Source organism: Cheilinus undulatus, linkage group 3, assembly GCF_018320785.1.
Source record: "Cheilinus undulatus linkage group 3, ASM1832078v1, whole genome shotgun sequence".
Taxonomy (NCBI): Eukaryota; Metazoa; Chordata; class Actinopteri; order Labriformes; family Labridae; genus Cheilinus; species Cheilinus undulatus.
Window position 1 is genome coordinate 26,533,914 of NC_054867.1, and position 23,412 is coordinate 26,557,325.

Genomic DNA, 23,412 nt, shown 5'->3' on the forward strand with positions numbered 1-23,412 from the left:
TTTTTTAAATAGACAATACAGTAGAGGACAAGCTGGCCTTTGATAATGACAACTTTGGCTGGAATTGCAATCAAGAAGGCAGTTCTAAGGCTGACGTGTTTTATTGTGAAAAATGTTTGACTTTAAACGCGTAGTTGCTACATGTTTCTCACAGACCAGTGTGATTCATAAGATAATTGGGGTGTCAAGAGAAATGTAATTTTTCAGTAATAAAGATGGTAATGAAAGTGTACACCCCTACAATAAGATTACATCTTACAGAAAGTATCAAGACACATAAGCCAACACATGTTTGAGAGAAAAACAGAAGGTGTCCCTTGATTTCTGTCTGAGATCATACAAAAGCTTACATAACACTCATGCAGTCACAAAGACACACTCAATAATGCTCAGAACTGTAGAAAGTTATCCTGTCTTGGAAGGCAGGGAGTCACTTGTTTGAAATCAGATCCAGTGAAATAAACTCAGTTCTGCTATGAATCACAGCTGTTGAGGTTGCACAGTTGTCAATGCCCCTGGAGAGGAACCAGCGCCCCCTGCTGGCTGTTCACCTTTTGGGCTTCTGCTGCCCCCTGGTGGCAGACACTCTAGCATTGCATCCAGCGCTCCCTCTTGCTTAGTGGGTATCCTTTGTCGGCTCTTAGCATCTCATTCATGCGCCAGTATTCATCTCCCTTGAAGAAGAAGACCTTCCCATTGGTCCAGGTGAAGGCTGCGTCCGGGCTGGATGGGACCCCAGAGAAGAGCATGGAGAGTGGTTTGGGGTAATGGGTCAAGTCATTGTACTTCAGCTCATCCCACTGCCAGTGATCTGAACCCTGCACGAGGAGACAGCAAAGAGAGAGATGGTCTGAGAATAAAAGGTTTCATTAGATCACTTTAAATGAATTTGATGTAGATCAGGGATGACATCTTTGGTCACTGAGAGGGCCGCAAAACTTTTATTCTTAGCCACATTGTTACAGTCTGTGAAATACTCTCATAACAATTAGAAATACTTTTAATTTAACAAGAGGTACAAAAACAAAGCTTTCATCATAAAAATGCAAATATTAATGCTTAATTCAATCAATTTGAGAAAGTGTTTATGTCATGCAGAAAGTGTTTATGTCATGCAATCAACATAAAATTTTATGGTTATTTTAGTTTTTCTTTACTTGCATGTCTAGTTTTATTCTACAAATGTATTTAATGATGGACATAATGACGTTTTATTTTTAATGACACTGAAATCCAATTATATCTCTAATTTTACAAAAATATATGAGTTATCAAAGATAACTAGAAAAATGTCTATTTGATTTCTTCATTTCTAGATTATCTACAGTATATTTTATGGGAGCCTATAGTTGCCAAACATCCACGTATTTCTGGAGATATCAAGGATACAACTGAAATGGGGTGCCCATGGCCTGTCAGTTAAATCAGGTCTCATGTATGTAGGCGCCCCATGTTTAATTCTGGCCTGTGCATGTCTCTCAACCCTGCTTTTAATCCTATCCACTGTCCTGCTATAAAAGCATAAAAAAACCCAAATTATATCTTAAAACGAAAACTATGACTGAAATGTACAAATTATCACTGAAAACCTTTTTTGCCCAGAAATGACTTTTTATGATGGAAAACCAGAGAAAAGTAAATACATGACCCTGTTAACCCTGGAGCAAGTTCAAATTCTTTGATGAGATCATGCGCAGCTTAGTTTAGTTGAACACTACAGGCTCAGGCAGACAAACTGAATGTAGATCTAAGGATGAGATCTGGGATGAAAGTATGAAAAAGTTTACATGATTGTTCAATGCAACAGTTTTCATAACAGATGAGTGTTTGCCGTGTGTTGACTGCATCTTCCTGCTGTCTTTCTTCATCAGTTTTACTTCAGTTAATCTCCCTGCAAGTAACTCGAATCATTGTAAAGCCTAACAGAGCTGGGAAATTTTCAGAATAAAATAATTCTGTACAAACAAAAAAATGCAGTCAGGCTTTTACTTTAAAAAGTACCAACCAGAGGTGTAATCATTCTGTGTTTATCTTCCCTGTGACGTATTCTACTGATGTTCAAACAGAAAACCCCACTGACAACTTAAATTTAGAGAACAGCTTTGCTAAGCTGCCATATTTTGGCTTGTGGTCGTCCTTAGGGTCATCAAGATACACCCTGCAAACATATTCTACCAATGTGGACATGCATATCTGCCAAAAGAGGCTACAATTTCCTTACTATTTTGGCTTAAAGATGTGTAATTTTAAGGCCATTCTCTAAATTGTCAGTGCTATGCATGGCACTCACACAGGCTGTCTGAAAGCTCTAACTTATTAACATAAAAGCTGAAGTAAAAATCAAGTTGTGACACTGCCAAGACTGTTGCCATGCATCCAGTCTTTGTAATAAATGTACAGTAAATCTACAGTCACACTCCATTCAGTTATGTAGTTATTACCTCCACCAAGGAGGTTATGTGATTGGCAGGGTTTTTTAGTTTGTTAGTTAGTTTGTTTCTTAGCAACATCACTCAAAAAGTTATGGATGGATTTTGGTGAAATTTTTAGGAAATGTCAGAAATGGCATAAGGAAGAACTGATTAGATTTTGAGAGTGATCCGGATCACCATCTGGATCCAGGAATTTTTTAAAAGATTCTCTACTATTGGGAGATAGGGCTAATGGTGGAGGTCTGCGCTCTCCAAGTGCTTTTCTAGTTTGTCCTCAAACAGGAATATAATCATCCATAGTTCTCTGAGACATTTGGACACTTGTAGGCATCTGCTCCCTAACTGCTTTGCTTTTTGTGTGTTGACTGGATTTTTCTATTTCGAAAAATCCCAATGTTGTTTTTATTTGTGGGATCCATGATAAAATTCAAACACTTCCCTTACAGACATGTATGCTCTTGTTGTTGTCTAAACATTCGACTGTAATGTCCAGGTGAGCTCATGAAGAGCAAACAAAAAGTAGATACCTAAGTATTGTACGTTTCTTTAAAAAGGATCATATCAGCACAGCTCTGTGTACTGCTTGTCATGGTACCTTAATAAAGATCAGCTTCTTGTTCTTCTCCAGGTAAAGAGCAGCATCGATACTGTGAGCGATCCGTTTGACCTCTCTGGGGTATCCCCAGTCCAGACTGAACCTGGTGTATCTCCACACTTTACTGCCTGTAACCAGAAACAAACGTTTCAGCCTGGACCAACAGCTGGAGCACAGAGAGTAAACACAGGAGAAATTAAAGAGGGCAACAATAGTACCTTTGAAAAAATAAGTCTTATTGGTTCTTGGAGAGTGCACAGCAGCGTTCAGGTTTCCAGGGAGGGTGGTCCACAGCTTGGTGATCTTTATGGGTGGGTTGTGTCCCAGATCAGAGATGGTCCACACGTAATCACCACTGAATGCAAAGGTTTTCCCCCATGGACCTGATTTAACAAACAGTTAATGTTAAAGTTACTAGGTAATACTGACACGGAAGCAGATGTTATTGTTGTTTTTGATGATAGGGTAAATGAAAGCATTGGCTATGGCTAATAATAGACAGGATTAGCAGATTAACTGCTAGCAAAGATACAGTCTTTGCTGAAAGATTTACAGCTAACATTACTTTCAGACAGGTTTACTCACCTAACATGATGGCGTCCAGGTCAGCAGTGCAGGGGTCAGGTTTGCCCTCAGGCTCACGGCTGCTCACTGTGGGAGTCAGATCATCTGATGTTGTCCATGTAGGCCCTGCTAAAGGGCTGCTCAGACGTTCGCCTGTTAAACCAAAAATTAACATATGAATATACCGTTTTTTATGTTTAAGTGCCAGACAGCTTCACTTTAAACAGTCTAATTAGAACTAATAAATGTATCTTTTCCAGATAACCTATAAATCCGGGATGTGACATGGTGATAAACATTAAATGGAAAGTCATATCAGTTGTTGGTCCAGGAGCTCTTGTTGTTTTAACATGAGAATCAGCTATTCCTGGTGGACTTTTACACAATAAACTGTTATATTTTTCCCTTTTAATAACAAATGAATAGATTTATCCTTTTTATTTTCATATTTGACTACATTTCTATGTCTTTCAGAGTGATGTTTGAGGTTTTATTGCATGGTCTTGAAGAGCAGTCACTGTCTATCACTGCCTTGTTTGAAACAAATGAAGATCTTGAGTCTTGAAAAATGGCATAGGAAAGTCCTTTTTTCAGACAGGTTGTGTTGCTCATTAGATTATGATACCCTACAAACATTTTAATCTCACCTCACATCAGACAACATTTATAGCTCTTAGTGATTCTGATTTCATCATATAAATTATAAAAATCTGCTCTCAGTCTATTTGCTGATAGAATAGAAATTTAAGTTTCAACCAGAAACTTTAATGTTTAGTGTATCAGACTAAACATATCAGTGTTGAAAAATATATTCTAAATGTCTTACCTTTCAAAACTATTCTTATTTTGGGGTTTTTATGCCTTATTCAGTTGAACAATGGATAGATAGGAAATACCCATATACACCCCTCTACTATTTCTTAATATCTTTTGATATCAACATACATCAGTTAAAAACATCAATGTGGATAGATTTTTCAAATGTCAAATTTTATATTTTCTCTCTGTGAAGACCCTGAAGCTTGAGCAGGATTAAAAACTTATATTATATATTATAACATATTAACAGAGGCAATGTGCCTTTGTCTCCCTTAAATTGTACAAAAGTAAAGCCAAAATACCCCGGCAACAGGCTATGACATAATGCGCTGGAGATGTAATTTGGGGCTTCACTCTGAGGCACCTGTTGCTCTGTCCATCTTAATATACAGTCTACGAAGATAACCCTATAAGGAGTAAAATGACTTTGTAATGCCATGTAGATCTATTTAGCCTGAATATCCAACATTATGATAGCCCCTCTTTAAAAGGATCCCCACAGCTCTCATCCTGTCCTGTGGGTGTTCTCTGTCACTCACCATATAATGCCTGGATGCCTTTGACATCATCAAAATGCAGCCTAAAGTTTGGTTGGTACCCGGTGTAGATTGGAGCCATCAGCGCTCTCCTGTACTCAGAGTGACCAAGGCCAAGGGCGTGTCCGATTTCATGGGCGGCTATTATACGCAGATTAGAGCCATAATGTGTCCCCTCTGTCCAGAACTCATCTTCATCAAAGTGGACGATACCAGACTCAGGTAACTCAGCGTGGGCCAGAACACGTCCTGTCCACACAACAAATACACACTCAAAGTTACATTGTTTGTGTTTAAGGATGGAAAAATACACTGAAATTTTAAAAAACTAACCAGGGCCATCAAATGGGACATTGCAGTAGCCGTCCCTCTTATGAAAGGAGATCTTAATGTCCGCTCGTCCATAGCTGACTTCTCTGAAGGTCAGAGGGGTCACATCGCTCCAGTACTTGAAGGCAGCACGGATGGCAGAGTCCACGTCTGCCTTCTTCATATCAGGAGTGTAGTTGTAGATGCGATACGTCAGACTTGTCTTTCTCCAACGGCCTGGAAGAGAAGAGGACAGAGTCACAAAGTTTTACATTTGTCCCATCAAGACTTCTTGAACAAAACATTTTCAAAATCAAAAACAAAACTTTAAAAACACCAACATATTAGTAATGGGGGCAAAAGGGCTGTCAGTCATCTGCATGATGTCCAAAGTTAACTCCAAAGAGGCTCTGCTCAGCTCCACCCTCCTCAGCTGCTTTAAATTAAGGATTCTGTTCAACAAAAACTGCTCTCCAAAGGGTGCATGCACTAAACCAGTGTTTCTCAACTGGTCTAGCATCAGGATCCACCACCATATCCTTAACAGCAAATATGACCCCAAAGTTCTCTCATTTTTCAATCGTTTCAAACTGTTTGTCATGAAAAATGGTGCTGTTTGGGTCAGAGATGGAAAAAATGTAGAGAAACAAAGAGACTGGGACATTTCCTTCAAAACAAAAGAACATCATAGACTTTTTTGCCTCATATGTTTTCCAGGAACACATTTGCGACCCACTTTGGGTCCTGACCTACCAGTTAAGAAATCACTGAAGTTGGTTCACAGGGCTATTTTTGGAGGGTTGTGAATGAGAGCCTGAAACAACAGTCAATCATGACGGGAAATGAAATGGAGTGTTTGCATGTCCCAGGGCATCTGTGCTGATGTGCTCTGTTTATTTTTTCCTTTGTCCAGTCATATGTTTTGCTTCATCTAAGGTACAAACTGTTACATTTTTAGTCAAATAAATTTAAGTTGCTTAAAAGAAATGTTGTTGATGAAAACTCATTTCAGATGTGGTTTTCGGTCCTGAGGCTAGACCAGCTGAGAAGTGTTGGTTTGATGTTCACAAGTAGGACATCATGAGTCATGTTTTGTTGGCCTGTGCTGTTTGGAAAGCAGGAGAGATAAAATAGAAAGTGTAGTCTGTGTTCCTGACTCACCGTTCACTCTGAATTTGTGGTGTTTCTTGTTGAAGTTGTCCTCCATGCCACAGCGGGGCTCTCTCATCACACTTAGAGTAGCTTCATCTATTTCTCCTGTAGGTGGCAGATCGTTCACCCTCTGAAAAACCCTGCAGACACAAACACAAAAACATTAACATCTGCAGCCTGATTTTAAAACACAAGGCGGGCTTCTCGAACTCTCCTCTGTGAGCGGGAGCTCTAACAGCATTCAAACACCAACATGCTTTATGTGTACCTGTTTGTTTATAGTTTCCCCCTTGAAATCAAATAATTCTCTCTCACCTGAGAGCTTCAATGACCTGCTCCAAGTTTTCAGGGTTCTCTGAATCGGCATAATCTGTCAGGTAGCCAAACTTCCTCAAATAGGCCTGTGAATGAAGAGATGAGAAAATCCCTTATTAGAAACTGAAAAAGCCTTATTCAGTCAAAAAGTATCTTACGACGCAAACCTTCATCTTACCTTTGCTTCATTTAGTTCTGTCCACTGCACCACTGCACAAAAGGCTCCACAGAGGTTCAACAGCAGCAGCAGCAGTTCCCTTGTCTCCATATCTAAGTTGTCAAAAAGAGTTTTTTTGTTACAGATATCTGGAGCAGATGCTCAGGTCTGAGGAGCGCTCTGAGGAGTCCCACAACAGACTCTGTTTGTTCTGTGAGCGCTGCAGCAGCTTTAATGTCAGCCCGGGGTGCATGAGTCAGTCCTGTGGCTACGATGATCCACCTCTGAAGTATGAGGATGACAAGAGAAGCCAGCTGACCACAAGCCAACAACACGTCTGCTGTTAGAGGGAGTACAGCTGCTCTGAGGAACAGCAGTGGTCTGCACTCCAGGCAGCTACATCAGGTTAAGCTTCTGTGCAGACGCACTCACCCTGAGCCAAACAGTCTCCACATTAGACTACCTCAGGGTTTCAAGCTTTTTTTTAAAAAAGAAAAAAAAATTCCTGTCTGTCCCACAACATGCATCAATTATGGACCTAAACCACTGGTCTCACCTGAGACAAATATTTCTCAAACACAACTTAATCCATTATCAGGCACATCCATGCATGCAGCTTACAAAGGGTGGATTACACATAGGCTTGGAATGCAATTATATGGCATCCACAACATCTCATTTAGTGTTAAAAAATATAATCTAAAGGTTTTCAGACACTTATGTGTGTAAATGTGCTGAAAAAATGAAAGGGCTGTACAGATTTACAGCGTCTTGTTTGTCCATTCTGGGCTGTTGTAGGAACATGGCAATGCAACGCGGTGCACCCAAGACTGGGAGAGACTCTGCAGATTCAAAGGTGACTTAGTGACTCTTATTATCAGGTCTTAACTGCATGCAGCCAACCAAATCTGACCTTAGATTCTCTTTTAAATCAGTGTTTTGGGTTTAAATGTCACAAATGTGTGATACAGTCTGAACCTGCAGCAGTTTAAGGCTAGCAGCACGAAGCATGTCTTAGATTCTAACAAGGTGGCTAGATTTCCCAAGTTCAGCATAGGACTGCAGAAACGAATGATGAATGGAAATAGATAATAAGTAAGCCAATGATATTTTCCTTGTGTTGAAGATGACACTACATGAGGAGGCTGCTTGTTTGTGAACTTGTTGTGCACGCTTCTGCCCCTCACTTTTCACCATTTTCACTGCCCTTTCTGCCCCTTTTTTTTATCTTACTTAACCCACATTTGCAGCTTTATCCATTTTTTGTCCTTTTTAACCTGTTTTTCACCCATTTCCCCCCACTCTTTAACCACTTTTCACCACTTATTTCTGCCAATTTTCTTAACCCATATTTGCTACTTATCCCATTTTTTTTTAAATCTTTTAACCAATTTTTGCTACTTTTCACACATTTTGTCACTCTTTAACCATTTTCCATCACTTATTCCTGGCACTTTCCCCCTTTATTTTGCAATAATTTAAGATTTTTTCCCTTAAGGTTATGACTGTTCCTTCTACATTATTCCCTGGTATCCCAACATTTGTGAACATCATGACTTAGCTTTGAAGTCTGACATTACTTTTCAAATGTTTTAGTCAACGTGCCCATTCATGCTGTCAACATCACCAGGAAAAGGTAACTGAACTGAACAATGAGACAGGAAAACAGCAAATATTTTCATAAACACAGAAGCCCTTGGAGGACATGCGTGCATAGATTTTATTTTTCTTCCTTTCCTGTGATAACATTCAAACTTTTGTCTTTTTCTGGAGATTGTTGAAAAATTCGCTTACAGTCATAGCTCTGCTGATTATTACAGACCCTTGTTTTGATAGAACAGCTGAAAAGAGACAGGAAATATGGGGAGGGAGAGTGGCGAAGACATGCAACAGACTTGCACAGAGACTGGGGACCAATCCCAGGACCAGTGTGATGAAGACTATAGCCTCTGTGTATAAGCTCCTGCTCTACCCACCGAGCCAGCACCTTGCCAATATTATTTTTCCATTGATGACCCACTTTTGGGTCCTGATCCACCAGTAGAGAAACAGCGCTCTAGTCTATCTTCACTTTACATTGGCATCTGATGGAGCTACAGTGCTAACAGGCCTTAGGATTGAATTAAATCACAATTAAGCTAACAAATATCAATATAGAAAATTCTGACATTGGTTATTTGGAGTTCTCTAACACAGTGTTTCTAAACTGGTGGGTCAGAACCCAAAAGTGGGTCAATGAGCTGTTTTCAGTGGGTCACGAATGTACATACATATATATGTTTTATTTGACTCTGTGTTTTCATGAGGATTTTGATTGTTTTCTCTGGATCTTTGTTTCTCTATGTCGCTATCTTGGGATATCAAAACTGTTTCCTCATGACTGTGTGTCTCTAAAATACAACCAAATGTGCTTTCCTGCAGGGAATGGAGAGAAATTAAATGTACGCATGCCTGCCTCTGTCTCTTTTGTCAGCTACATGTTTTGTTTCATCTAAGGTCCCAAATTTAATATTTTTCAATAAATATAATGAAAAAAAGAGTGGAAAATAGAAAAAAGAGTGGTTAAAAATGTCTGAAATTCAGGTCCTGACTACTCATTAAAAAGGTGGTGGTGGGTCCAGAGGCTGAAAACCATTGCTCTGTTTTTTTCAGTTCATTCTGCACTATCCTCACTGTATCACAATGAAGCAGAAATTAAACCACTGCACTGGTTAGCATTTAGCACCAATGTGACACACTTCTCTGCACTTGCTGACAAGGGATGGAACAAAAGCCAGAGTCAGCTTTTTCTGCTTCCTATAAACTGTAACTATAATATGTGACACAACCATTGTTACCAATTATAAAATAAATGAACAGAAAGAGGAAGCTACTATGAAGTTAAGTAAGATCTAAATTTAGTTGAGGATGTTCAAATCTGAAGCATCACACAGAAACATAACAGTGACTCTTTAATCCAAGCACAGGCTGGATGATCACAAAGCATGTTTGACCCACATTTTCAGGATCAATAAACCCAGTTTAATGTTCTACAGAAGAGGTGTTACTTTCTTTTGTTTCCTGTCATTTCCTTGCAGCTCGATGAGTAGTTGAGCACACTTACTCAGAGCAGTATAAAACGTCAGAAAGCATCATTTCTCCAAACAGTCTGGGTTTTCTATAGAGCCTTGTAAAACATGTTTTATCTGTTTGATGCAGTTTTTCTCACTGCAGATTTAGTCATTTGTGACTCAAAGAAGGATCAGAATAAAAATCTTTTACCAAACATGATTACCAAACATCTTCCCAAGTAGGTCAGCAGCCTGGATTTACAAATGAACAGATGAATCCAAAGCATCATGCACTAAAATACTTCCTGTTTTATCTGACTATTTTTTGTAATCTGCAGTGTTTGCAATCATTTGTCTTTACGTGAAATAACAACTCATCTTATTACCAACTTGTCCTCCCATCTTTCCCGCTGCTCATCTTCCTGCCAGCTGTAACATCTTTGTTCACAGGATGTGTCTGAGTCACTTCATATCCTGTTTGCTCTGTTTCCACATTTAGGAGTCATGACAAGATGAATGGAAACCTGCAGACAGCTTAAATGGACTGAGGCCAAACACAAGCTCAAGCAGAGGACCCATGTAACTGCTAATGATATGTTTTTGGCTGAGTTTGTTGTGCGGTTGATACTATATTCTGCAGTCTTTCTGTCTCACTGAAAACAACAAAATGCATGAAACTGTGAGGGCATAGACTGCATGTGTGTAGTAATATCATCTTTTATGTCACTAAATTTTAACTGACTCTTCCTCACATGCTCAGTCCAATATCTGACTTTTGGCCCTACTCCTTGATTTTGAGTCCCCCTGAAAAAATGAGGTATCCCTTAATGTTTCTGATATGCCATCAGTTGTCACTGTCAGCATTTACATAGGGTGTTCACTCTCTTAAGTACTAAGCTAATCAGATTCTGCCACAACCTTGTTAAGCAATCATCATGCACCTAATTCTTTCACAGTCGGCCTGTCATTGTCGCACTTTTTTATTGTTTCCAGATTGCAAACCGTGAGAATTTGGAAAAGTTGAAGAACTTATGTATGTATTCAGAAAACTATGTATTTAGAAAATGTTCAAGCCAGAGCCTCAGATATTCAGATGGAAAATTATATCTTTATTAGACATCTTGAAAAAATAAGATACATTTCAAACAACACATAAGTGTGCTGCTTGGCATGATGTGATTTGGCAGCTTTTGGATTAGGGTGTGGGTATGACTCAAGAGATTTAACATAAATACGACTGCTTTTTTAAGAGACATGGGAACAACAAAAAGAAGCTGCAAAATTCAAAGACATCCTAAAATCAGAAATATTAAAGTGAACTTCTTCATACTATTCTTGTTTAAAAGTAGACAAAACTCACATCATGTCAAAACAGTGCTGAAGAGAAGCACTAAAGCTAGATCTAAGTAGCATATGGTTGTGCTTCCTATCACCTTGAATCAGATTGAGAAGGCTAATTGTCAAAGAAATGGTTCACAGCTCTGATTTTCATTCAAATAAAAGCAAGCATTGACGATCTGACCACTGACTGAAAAGAGTTACTTCATTGTCTCCTCACCTACGGATCTGATTTAGCAGCAAAAAACAATAAGTGTAGATTAGAAAAATACTTCCAAAGTTTTAAAACATAAGTCATTTCAAGTCTTTGTAAACATTGCTTTAACTCTAAAGTACCTCAAACACTTCATGAATTTGTAGTCGTATTCATGCTTAGATATGACACTTCAATAAGTCTAATACTCATCCATATCTGAGTGAGATTTCTTCATATTATAACAAGGTTTTAAATTAGGATGCATGTTAATAAAACACAAGTTATTTGACACATTTCATTCATTGTGCGCACAAAAATAAAATCTCCATTTGAGCAAATCACAGTGACTCAGAATGATTTAAAACCCGTTCCCTTAAGACTCAAGTGTCAGTGGATCCTCATTTGATAAAACTGGTCATGTTTTGGTTTGGTCTTTGTTAGTCTTTAGCTTAGTTAGCACTGAAATGCATCAAATCTCTCAGGCAGCAAGTTCTTATAAATATTCCAAAATAACCTGATAGATCTGTAGTGTTACTTCAAAAGTCTCTCTCTGAAAATGTTTTTTTTCCAATGACAACTCTGACCACTCTTTGTCAGTAACCTTTGGATTCTGAATGATGATGACAAAGTCTATTCTTCGCTCTCGTCCTCTCTGATCTTCACCTTCACTCGATGCCAGGCATTACTCAGCACGCCCCGCAGGTTCCAGATGGGAGGTACCGTGTCTGGCTGCATGTTGTAACTGTTGTCTACTGCTTTGCAAACAATCTCAATCTCCTGAGCCTCTGGAGGAAGAGGAGCCGTCACCTCCCACAGCTTCCACGCCCACGCTCTTCCTGGTGGTGGTGAAGGTTGAGGTTCTTGTCCCTTCTCGCTGTTCCTCAGCTGGGCCACCTGCCATGTCTTCCCTCCATCTACAGAGACGTCCACACGCACCACCTCTCTGCCCCCGCCGCTCCAGGCATAGCCTTTCACCGTCACCTCCTCAGAGCTGCGATCCACCACGGTGCCATCCGCTGGTGTGGTGATGGCTGACTGGATGGGAAGCTCTTGGATGGCTGGGGCACTCTTGAAGTCCACTGTATCCCAGTCGGTCCCAGGGGAGAAGCCCTTGTAGTCGTTCTGCTGCCAGTGGCTACTGCTCTCTTCTGCACTCACGATGATCTTTCCCAACCATTTAACATTACGAGCGCCGACCGTGCCCGGGACTATGACACGCACAGGGTAGCCATGGTCAGCAGGGAGATCCTCACCGTTCATTTCATAAGCAAGGAGCACATCACCTTCCTCACTAAGGGCTTTGTTTAGAGGAATGGAAGCACCGTAGGTTGTCCCAGTCACGTCTTTATCCAGTCCTTCAAACTGAACATGACGCATCTTCTGAGACATGTTGGAACGATAACCAGCAGCCATCAGAACGTCCCTGAGCCTCGCACCACTCCACGTAGCATTACTGATGGCAGCGATGCCCCAGTTCAGTCCTTTGACCTGCTTCACCTTGTTCATTTCAGAGCGGCGGTTTCCAGCACACTGCAGCGTAGCTGTGATTGTGTGTTTCTGGAACTTGGTCTTTAAATCTTTCAAAGATAATGACAGCCCTCCTTCAGATTGCCCCTCCACCTCCACCTGCAGCTGATAAGACTCAGGGTCCACCTGAGGGACAGGCAGGTGGTTTCTCTTGAAGAAGATAGCAGAGGGGGTGATGTAGCTGTCAGAGAGGATTTCAGGAGGCGGCTCTGCGTTGAAGGGCTTCAGGCTGTTGATCCTCATTGCAGGGTGACGCTCAGGATCAGAGGAGTAAGGATCAGATGATTTAACAGTCTGCTGCTTCTTCTGGTCCTCCGCACTCAGCTCACCAACCTGAAAACAAACACAGACACTACAGCTTTTTCACAACACATGGAATATTTTTCTTTTTTTGTCCATCATGGTGGCAAAAATGCTTTTAAAGGGGAAGTTACAGAAAAATAACTAATTTGGTTTTGCCCAGCCCGCTCACAAAAGTGCCATTATGTAGTATTCATCTACTAAATCAGTGGATCCCAAAGTGGTTGGGGGGGGGGGGGGGGGTCACAGGAGACATTCAAAAAAAAAAAAAAAAAAAAAGAAAAAAGAAATTGACATTATTTAGATTGGTATTTTTTTTATACCTTATTGTAAAAATTAATCCTTATAATAAGTCTGATTTAAAAATATGCAAAATACACTTTTTCAGGCTTTTCTAACAAAAGTATGTGCCCCTGGCCTGTCCACAATCCCTCAAGAAACAGAAAAATATGTGGCTATTTGCAATTAAATGCATTCTTATATCTGAGATTAAAATTCCACTGATTGTGGAAATTTTGTTTTTGTGTCATTTTGGATTTTAATGTCTAAGGGTAAATTATTCATACAAGCAAGATTTTACCCACCTTATACTCTGAGAGGATTTCAAGCACATGTTCTGAGTTGTGTACAGCATAAAGTGCCCAAAAGGGTTCAAGAGCTCCTCCTGCTGCCAGCAAGATTTTCTCCCCACCTGGGTGCATGGCCACAAACTCTGTGATGTCGTAGACACCACCTTTGTATGTGACCCACACGCCATCTTCCACAGTGCGGTGACTGTGGACCTCTTCCTGGGTGAAGACTGGGAGAGCCGAGGTCTGCTCTACGGTCTGCACGCTGACGGAGTCTGACTGCTCAGCCTGCAGCAGAGAGAAGAAATGATCCAGTAAAATTGACATTAAACAGAGAAGAACACTGAGTAACATCACATTATACAATTATTTATCATAATGGTCATACAGAGAATAGAAATTAATTATAATTTAAAAAGAAATGACTCATCTAGATTTAACCCTGATGGCTTTATTTTATCAAACAGCAACATGTTCATAATCTGTAAAGGATTTTTTAACATTGTTTAATTTTTCTGTTGTTAGGAGAGAAGGGAGGAGCTTCTAACTCCAGCAAACTCTTTTAAACATAAACTACCTTTATGACTGCTTCTAATCTACTGTTACTACACTGTTTTACAAAATCCATAAAAACATCAGCAGTGAGCTGAAACAGACTTTCTACAGCATCACTGGGTTAATTATTTACACTTCTGTGGAAGAGAGCTGAGCTGCTGCTGGATCTAGTTAAAGTTTTCCTGTTTACATGTGACAGCTCGATGAATCAGTAAACACCACCTCCTATGCTTTTCATTGCCTGAGTAGAGAAAAAAGATGCTGTCCTAAAACAGATTTTTAAGATATGGGTTGCATTTAGATTTTCGGTTAAAATTTGAATCTACGTAAGACTTTCCAATATAACACAAAACTTACAAATGACAATACGAACAATTGATGAAGCTGCTAACACAATACCACCTTAAAATACAGAATAGAAGTCTCTCTTGTAAACAAGGTAAAGTCAGATTTTTTTCTGAGTCTGTGAAAAATGACTGTCTTCCTGCGAGATGATTTCCTATATGTTCAGGAAATGCCATATTGGGAATTTTCTGACGTTTACCATTTCAGTACCATTCATTTTTGCTGTATGGAGTTTTCACATCTTCTAGTTATAATAAGTACTCAGTGTTGCCATAGAGTCGCCTAGGGATGCACAATATTGGTATAACTTTATCAACAGATATTGGCCTAAAAAGTGAATTAACCTATCAGCAGATATGAAAATTATTATAAGATATTTTGGCTATAAAAATCTGCTTATATCAGCTGTATGTTTGGCTATACAAACAAATAAAAGAGTTTTAGGCTGCATCAACAAACCTTTGTAAGCGGAATTATTTTTCTTTGTTCCTCATCTTTTTAAGGACTGGATTTCGGTCTGGGACTATATCTAAATGTCAAGACTGATATCGGTATCAGCCAAAATTAATTTGAATATATCAACGTATGGGATATCAGTAAAATCCAATATCATGCATCCCTCCTTAAAACTCAGAGCCCACAACTCTGCTTGTTACTTGTCTTTGACGGAGAAGAATTTTTAGTCAAAAAAGCACTTCAAAAACTTTATTTATTTAACAAAATAACCCATTTTTGGATGCCAGTTTGGTTCAGTTAGTAGAGCAAGCACCCATAAAAGAGTCCTCAAAGCAGTGATTGCAGGATAGATTCCCTGGTGCCGTTTAGTCTTTCCTCGCTCTCTCTCCCCTCTCTCTCTTCAGATGTCCTATCAAACACAGGGAAAAAGTCCAAAACTAATGGGATGCACCGGTAATCGAGTGGCCAAGGCGTGCGCCATATACGCAGGTGACCTGGATTCGAATCCGGCCCGTGGCACTGTTTCCTGTATGTCTCTCCCCGCTCTCCTCCCTGATTCCGACTCTATCCACTGTCCTATCTAATAAAGGCAAAAAGGCCAAAAAAAACTTTAAAAAATAAAAAAAGCCTTGCTGCTAACAATACATGGAGAATGGGGATGAATATTGAGTTGCATCAGATTGCATGCCATGTTTTATCACTACAATTGATGGTTTAATTGTTTAATAGTTGCATTGGTATATAGGATGCAGCCAGTGTTTTGGATGAAAAACAGACACTGAATTTATGGTTTTATCAGTTCAGAGAGCAGATGTCTCAAGTTGTAATTTGAAGTTTCCTGTTTAAACTTCCTTATTTCTGTTCCCTGAAGAGATTCCACATTCAGCTCAGCATGTGTGCGCAGCCTGATTCACATAAATTGTGCAAATAAAATCTGAAAATAGAGCTCACAGTGTAACACTGACCTCACTGTAAAAAGCAAAAAGACCATAAATGGATGTAACTAAGAGCAAACACTGCAAAACATGTTTTTCTGAAGTTTAAGTTATCCAACAGTTTAAATAATACAATAGTTACATTTCCAGGAATCAAACATGAGATGCATCTTTACACTTAGAGCTCTTAGCCAACACAGGGTTGAAAAACTGCATTGTAACCTGATTGCATCAACATTTTATCTAAATAAAACTGAGGATTCATCTTTTCATGTCAGTCTTTAAAATGTAAAACATTTATTTGCTCATTAGAACTTTTATGATTAAAATCATGTCTCCATACTGGTTTTTTTAATCAATTTATAACCAATAATTATATGTTAAACTGCAGACTTAGCACAACAAAAGCAAATCAATTATTTCTTTCTCTGCAGATTTTACGTGTTCCTCACCTGGTGATGGTGGAGGCCATAAGCCAGAACAGCACCTGTCCCAGCCAGCAGTCCTGCCACAGCATGTCTCCACCTGGGCCCATGTGCATGTCTGTACCATCTCTGCTCTTCACTGCTGCTGCTCAAGAGACGAGCCGCACACCATGCCACAGCAGGTGCTACTTGATACCTGTGGAATAAAAAATAAATATGTCAACATTTTGGAGACTTTTAAGAATAAGTACACATTTGATGAATTATTGCAAAGTCTGATATCATAAACAAATTTACAGGGAAGAACAGCACTTGTCAGATTAGGTTGTTTACTAAAATGAACAGGAAACAGCTTAAGTTTTCTGTTTTATCGTCCTCCAGTTAACATCTCAGACTGGGGGGGTTGGATAAAACTTTAACTAGACTGTCAATATCGGGCCAAATAAAGGCCAGTTAAAATACCTGTGACAAAAGGTTGCTCTGTTACAGGGTATTTATTACCTGTGAGTATTGAAAGAGACAAATCGAGTCAGGCTGTGACAGCGTCTGAGAAGCAGCATGGCACTGATGATCTAGAGGAAACTGAGATGAGGAAAAAATATATCAGTAAAATTTTACAGAACATCTAGCAAAGATACTTTGGATTTCTATGAACAAGTTACAGAACTTTCCTTTATACAACAGCTGAAACCTCAAGGAAAAACACTCTGAGCTCAGAGCACTTTATTTATTGTTTTATTTTGGAGAGCAGGCTGTACTGTGTATACCTTGGATTGATAAATACAAATAGTTAAAGTTTAACTTAATAAAAACCAGCAGTTTACCCATCTGTTACAATACTATATGAAACTTAAAAGAACCATACGCACACTAATATTTTTAATAAACTTAAGAGTACAATCAAAAAGGAGAAGGAATGAATGGAAAAGGCAGATAATAGCAGTAAACTTTTGTGTCTCTATGCTGCTGCAGGATAGAGGACTAGGAGGTTAAAAAAGGCTGCCAAAACAGACTGTTTACATTTTTCACAGCAAAGATTTACAGATATGTTTGACTGTTAAAAGGCATGATGAGAATTCTTATCATAAAACAGCCCTTATCAAAATCAGCAAACAGCCAAGACGTGACACTAAAACTGAAACAAACTAGAAGTTTGTGCCTGGAGCTCTAAAATTGGATTCTTTTATAAGTGGTGTTGATCATTCAAATAGTTTTAAATGACGCTTAAGAACAATTCTGCTGAGCGTGCACATAGAGTCCAAGTGTGCTGCGTGCAAAAACTAGAGGATGATTTCATACATTTCATGTTTTTCATTTGAAATGATGGTTGAGCAGATTAAAAAGGAAGTGGTATGATTTTAAAATCTCTATTAGGGCTGGGCAATTTATTGCAAATTAGATTAAATTGCAATATGGCCTTCTGCAATCTGAAAACACAGAAGATGCAATATTTCTTTAACATGAAATGTGTCAAAAAACCAGTTCAATAAACCATTTTTTTTTGCAGCAGAGATTTTATGCACATTACTCAAACATTCAAGTGTCAATTTTTTTTATAATGGTTTATCAAAATCTTCTTTTTCGTGTTTTATGAATGTTTCTCTTAATCAAAAAGAGTGACATAAAAATAAAAATGCCCTTAAACATCACATTTGCAATTTGAGCAAAAATAGCTAGCTCAGTCACAGAAATCATAGCCCAGCTATGATCAGCTGGTTGCCCGCTTCACCCCCTTCACCTCAGCCGCCTCCTTTATAGCTGCACCCCCATATTCAGATTCATGCTACTATGGATTAATTGCTTCTGAAATAATTTCTTTGTTTTCAATACACATGGTCTTATCTATGGAACTATTTATTGCTTAAATTTGTCGAGAAATACATAAGATTAATCTAAGAATGACTGAATAGCTATAAAAATTGCAATCGCAATACTGGGGGAAAAAATCACAATAAGATTATTTTTGCAAAACATTCAGCCCTAATCTCTATCAATTTAAAAAAAAACAAAGACTGTCATTTCTACTGTTGCGCAACAACAGAGTATTACTGTAAGTGGTAATAAAAACAAAGTCATAACTAAATCTCTGAGTGTGGAGATGAAAGAGACAGGTCTGTAAAAGCAGCTCTATAACCACAGACTGCCAATGAAATTGCTTTATTTATCTGCTTCTACTCAGCATCAGACATATACGATATGAGATATGTGTAATACTCCTCACATTTATGAAAAATGGCTACATTTGGCACAGTCTTCAGTTCCTTCATCTTTCTGCTGTTTGTAGCCTGTGTTTTCTAAATCCTTAATAGCTCCAAACAGCAGAAGTGCTGCTCTCAGCCTGCATACAAATGAACCTCAGAGAACACAACCCACTGACACCATTTCATCTGAGGGTCCCTCACAGCTATTTGTGGCCCAATCTTACAGGTCAAATGTAGCATGATGAGTGTGAATTCATCATATGATGTATTTTAGGTTGTTTCATTCATCACAGTTTTATATTTTAGCAGTATGTTGCATTAGCTTTCAATACATAAAGTTATTTAAATTCATTTTCTAGCCAATTTCAGCAACAGACTTTTTAATATAGCCCTTATATATCCATTTGAAAAGTCAAAATCTTTAATCTCTGTTTGTCTGGTCTGACATTTACCCTACGGCAGGATGACAGGCATATAAAAATGGTCTTGTTTGTTTATAAGTCAGAGGCAACAGTATTCATTTCATTATATTTCATCATCAGCTTTATACCTTCAGAAGGTCATATGCTCATAACATTGAGCATCTAAACGCTGGATTTAAAATGATCAAATATGAAGTAGACACATATGCAAACAGTGCAGGCTCAGATAAGCATGGCAACCCTTTAACCGCCCTTTTGTACTGCTTTGTAAAACCTGTGTACAGACATCGAGCAAAAATGCTTTATTTAAAAAATAGGTGCAGTCAGTCTCTGTCATCTTCAGCATGGATCACCTAAAGTGCCTCCTCTCTTAGATCCAACATGTGTTTCTTTTAACATGAAAAAGTGAACCTCAAAAAGCTTCAACTCCTACTGAACTGACCAACCAGCAGTCACTTCAACCTTGAAAAGGAGCCAACCAGCTGAGGGGGAGTGAACTGCCCAGCTTCCTCTCTCACCTCACTGATGTTACTGTCAACATACACATTATCAAGCAGAAAATTGAGACACTAACTGAATGTTACTTCCAATAACAATAACTTAACTGAATTAAGTTATGATTCAGTTATGGCCCTCTCTGAGTCAAGGAACACATAGATATCTTTAACCTTTAAAAACAACTGCAGCTGGCAAACGGACCAAAACTGTCTCTTAAAGAGAAGATAACATCAAAATGTTAACTAAGAGAGTATGATGTAAACCATTGTCATCATGCTTAACAGTGTTAATTTCATCAACTAAAACTATGATTAAAAATGTTCGTTGACAGCCTTTTTTTCCATGACAAAAACTAGACTAAGATGAACAAAAATAGATCTGTGATGACTAAAACTGACAAAAATTAAGTTTAGTTTTCATTAAGATGACTAAAACTAGACCAAAATGTAATGTAGTTTTTGTTGGACATTCACAATCTGTGATATTTCTCCACTGTGGGTAAATCTGTCAAAAAACAATGCACCTGTAGCTATTCTGCCTCTAAACTGTCGACAGCAGGGACCCCAGGTTTGGCAGGGTGTATACAAGACACTACCATGACTTGGTTCCAGATTTAGGCAAGAGAATAAAGGCTTGGACTAAAAGTAACTGTGAGGACTTTTTATGGGCTTAAACTAGACTAAAATGTTTTGAGTTTTCGCTGACTAAATCTAGACTAAAACTAAAAAGCAAAGAAATGACAAAAATGTGACTAAAACTAAAATGCACTTCATTTAAAGACCGAAACTAAGACTAAAATTAAAAACAGCTGCCGAAATTAACAGCAGACAGTGTGTGTAGTGGCTTTTATCAATCATTTACAGCTTTGTTATCACCCTCAGCTGAGGTAATTAGTTTTATTCTGGGTTATCTTTATCCAGCATTCACAGAGGCAGCACGCCTGTCAGATGCTTTAGAAAGCTACTTTATATCCAAGGGGTCAGAGGGTTAAACGATTATCTCTTTTAGGTCCTGCAAAAAGAAATTAATTAAATGTATGAAAAATTCCCCCACTAACAACGAAAGTGGCAGACAGACTTGTATGGGTGTTTACAAAGTTACACTGGAATTTTTACAAGCGTTGATAACAGATGGATTAAACGTTGAATTGTATTTCACTCCCACTGGGTAAATGTGTTTATATATTACATAAATAAGAATATATTTAAATATTTTATGTTAGCTAAAGTCAAGGCTGCTCCTTGGTAAACATGCTTATTTAAACGACTTAAAAAGTGAAACTTTTGGCTGGAGAGTATTCACAGTTGAGTGAAAAATAAACATGTATCTAAATGGCTCGTGCAGAGTTTTCATCACGATCTAAATCAGCATCATCATCCATGCGGCTAACTCAGCATGCTAACAGTCAAGTTAGCTAGGCTGCCACTGAGAGTCATCCTGTCAGACTTCCCACAAACATGCATACATGTCCTAAAACAAAGGCGACTTCATTGTTAAACTCTAGTTCCTCTTAAATAAAGCTAAATTACTCACTTATGTTGAGTCGGTCCCCTGCTTTAACTCCCACAATGATTTTGTGAAATGGTTACGTTGCACAACGACAAGCACCGACCGAGTTACGTTCAAGACAACTAGTGCTCATTTACCTCTGCCTCCTGATGAGGAGCCTTACGGGAAAGATCGGGCGAGTTAAGATGAAGCAATTCAGGTATATTACCTGCCCATAAAAAGGGTGGCCATGGCACTTGGAGATGTTTTAATGAGCTCTGCTGTGGTGAACAAACCATTCAGAGCATTTATGGACAATAAACATTGGTTACGGAAAATCTCGTAAACGCATCACAGTTGTCTTGGTAACGCTCCCACTGAGCTGTGTAGCTAGCCGTTGCCGTAACGATTTAAACAAGTGAATTTAGCAACTTTTCAGATTTTATAAAGCCTCATAACCCATTCAAAACAACTTGAGGGCCAACAAGGGGGTGGGAATTTACATATCCATTAATCTACAGTGGCCTGGAAGTGCAAAACAAAATTACGCAGTCTGAAACACTTTTACAAAGGTTGAAAAAAATTACATTGGCAAAACACTTTTACAAATAACACAACAAATTAAGAAGAGCAAAACACTTTTGAAAATAATTACAACAAATTAAGAAATGCAAAACACTTTTACAAATGATGACACAAAGTTACATTTTTTTTTTCTTTTTTAAAGATCCATTTTTGGGCACTCCTATGCCTCCATCAGACAGAGGAGGACAATGGATAGAGCTGGGAACAGGGTCAAGAGTGGGGGAGAGACATGCGGCAAAGGGCCCCAGGCCGGACCCGAACCCGGGCTGCCCGCACACGGGGAGCGCCCCCAACCACCAGGCCATCCGCTCCCCCACACAAATTTACATTTTACAAAACAAATTGAAACCAAACTACATATTCTGAAACACTTACAAAACTTGAAACGAATTTACCAAGTCAGATAAAAACCGAAAAAGTCTGACACTCTTTTACAAACTTGAAACTTGGGTCACTTCTGGCATTTGGTACATTCCGTTTTAGTCAGATACCGTTGTTTGTTCATCTGTTCTAGAAGTTGAAAGTGTTCAACAACTTGTACATTTTTGTCAGCACATGTAAAAGTGTCTTGCATCTTAAACTGGAGAGAAAAGAGGAGCACTCTCAGTTTTACACATCTTAAAGAAATTTCACACTAAAGCTCCTCAGGTTCCCCAGGGCGTGTATCTGTCAGTAACACCGACGTATCAGAGAGCAGGAAAACTACGCAGCTTTTCCTGGAGACATAAAAAGATTCTGTAAAACTATGGACAAAACAAACAATCCTCCCTCTAAGCTCACTATGGGCTCATCATGTTGGTGCTATGACTTATATTTCTACCACACTTCAGGTGTAGAATATTACAGCAGGAGTGTAGTATTCCCACTTTACATAACAGAAGTGTGCTAATGTGGCAGACAGTTATGGGTTTTCCTTATCTAAACTTTGCCAGTGTGAGTCAAAACAGACCCTTTGACAACCACACATTCACTGGACTGTACTGTCTGTGTTTTTATAACAGTATGTCCAACATGCAAGGGTTCCTTTCTCATTCAAATTAGAATTACAGTATCTATCCAAAATACATGCAGTGAGTATGTTTTTAGTTTGAGTTGGTTTCTTCCCTGCTGCCCTCTAACACCCTCACAGACATCACGTTGATCGTTGAAACATTAGCAGACAAAACAATCCCATACTCCCACAGGTGAACCAAAGATCTAGGTGACATTTCCACACAAAGAAAAGCAGCAAGCCAGAGGCAGTCAGACTTTATGCACACACACTGTAAGTACATATTTGTTTTAGAAAAAAGGTATGCAGATATGTGCAATCTGTTCATGTGTTGGGGCTGTAAATGTCATGAAGAATAGTGTTCACAATATAAACTAGAAAAGCACTCGGAGAGCGCAGACTTCCACCATTAGCCCTATCTCCCAATAGTAAAGAATCCTTTAAGTACCTGGGTGTTCATCTGAACCATAAATTGGACCGGACTGATAACACCACAGCACTTTCCAAAAAACAGGTCAGAGCAGACTCTATCTGCTCAGGAGGCTGAGGTCTTTTGGGGTGCAGGGGGCACTCCTGAAGACCTTCTATGTCTCTGTTGTGGCCTCTGCCATCTTCTACAGCGTGGTCTGCTGGGGGAGCAGCATCACAGCAG

General features: G+C 39.0%; 2 protein-coding genes across 2 annotated transcripts; both read right to left on the reverse strand.

Annotated features, from left to right (window-relative positions):
- Positions 1-84: 84 nt before the first annotated feature.
- Positions 85-7,117, reverse strand: mmp19 (matrix metallopeptidase 19). Its single transcript, XM_041783035.1, has 9 exons — positions 6,901-7,117; positions 6,723-6,808; positions 6,417-6,547; positions 5,280-5,492; positions 4,950-5,195; positions 3,613-3,744; positions 3,246-3,410; positions 3,028-3,155; positions 85-818 (listed from the first exon to the last, which is right to left on the reverse strand). Exons 1-9 carry the CDS (start codon positions 6,988-6,990, stop codon positions 588-590), a joined length of 1,422 nt encoding a protein of 473 aa, XP_041638969.1. The 5' UTR covers positions 6,991-7,117; the 3' UTR covers positions 85-587.
- A 3,913-nt stretch (positions 7,118-11,030) lies between these two features.
- On the reverse strand, positions 11,031-21,349 carry suox (sulfite oxidase). Its single transcript, XM_041816473.1, has 5 exons — positions 21,230-21,349; positions 17,077-17,157; positions 16,603-16,771; positions 13,875-14,147; positions 11,031-13,323 (listed from the first exon to the last, which is right to left on the reverse strand). Exons 2-5 carry the CDS (start codon positions 17,133-17,135, stop codon positions 12,094-12,096), a joined length of 1,731 nt encoding a protein of 576 aa, XP_041672407.1. The 5' UTR covers positions 17,136-17,157; positions 21,230-21,349; the 3' UTR covers positions 11,031-12,093.
- Positions 21,350-23,412: the final 2,063 nt, after the last annotated feature.

Coding starts and splice junctions, on each gene's coding strand:
- suox (XM_041816473.1), bottom strand. CDS start 17,135: ATGCTGCTTCTCAGACGCTGTCACAGCCTGACTCGATTTGTCTCTTTC. Junction 16,772..17,076: donor GTCTCTTTCAATACTCACAG/GTAATAAATACC, acceptor TTTATTCCACAG/GTATCAAGTAGCACCTGCTG. Junction 13,324..13,874: donor AAATCCTCTCAGAGTATAAG/GTGGGTAAAATC, acceptor GTTTGTTTTCAG/GTTGGTGAGCTGAGTGCGGA.
- mmp19 (XM_041783035.1), bottom strand. CDS start 6,990: ATGGAGACAAGGGAACTGCTGCTGCTGCTGTTGAACCTCTGTGGAGCC. Junction 6,809..6,900: donor CAGAACTAAATGAAGCAAAG/GTAAGATGAAGG, acceptor CTTCATTCACAG/GCCTATTTGAGGAAGTTTGG. Junction 819..3,027: donor AGAAGCTGATCTTTATTAAG/GTACCATGACAA, acceptor CTCCTCGTGCAG/GGTTCAGATCACTGGCAGTG.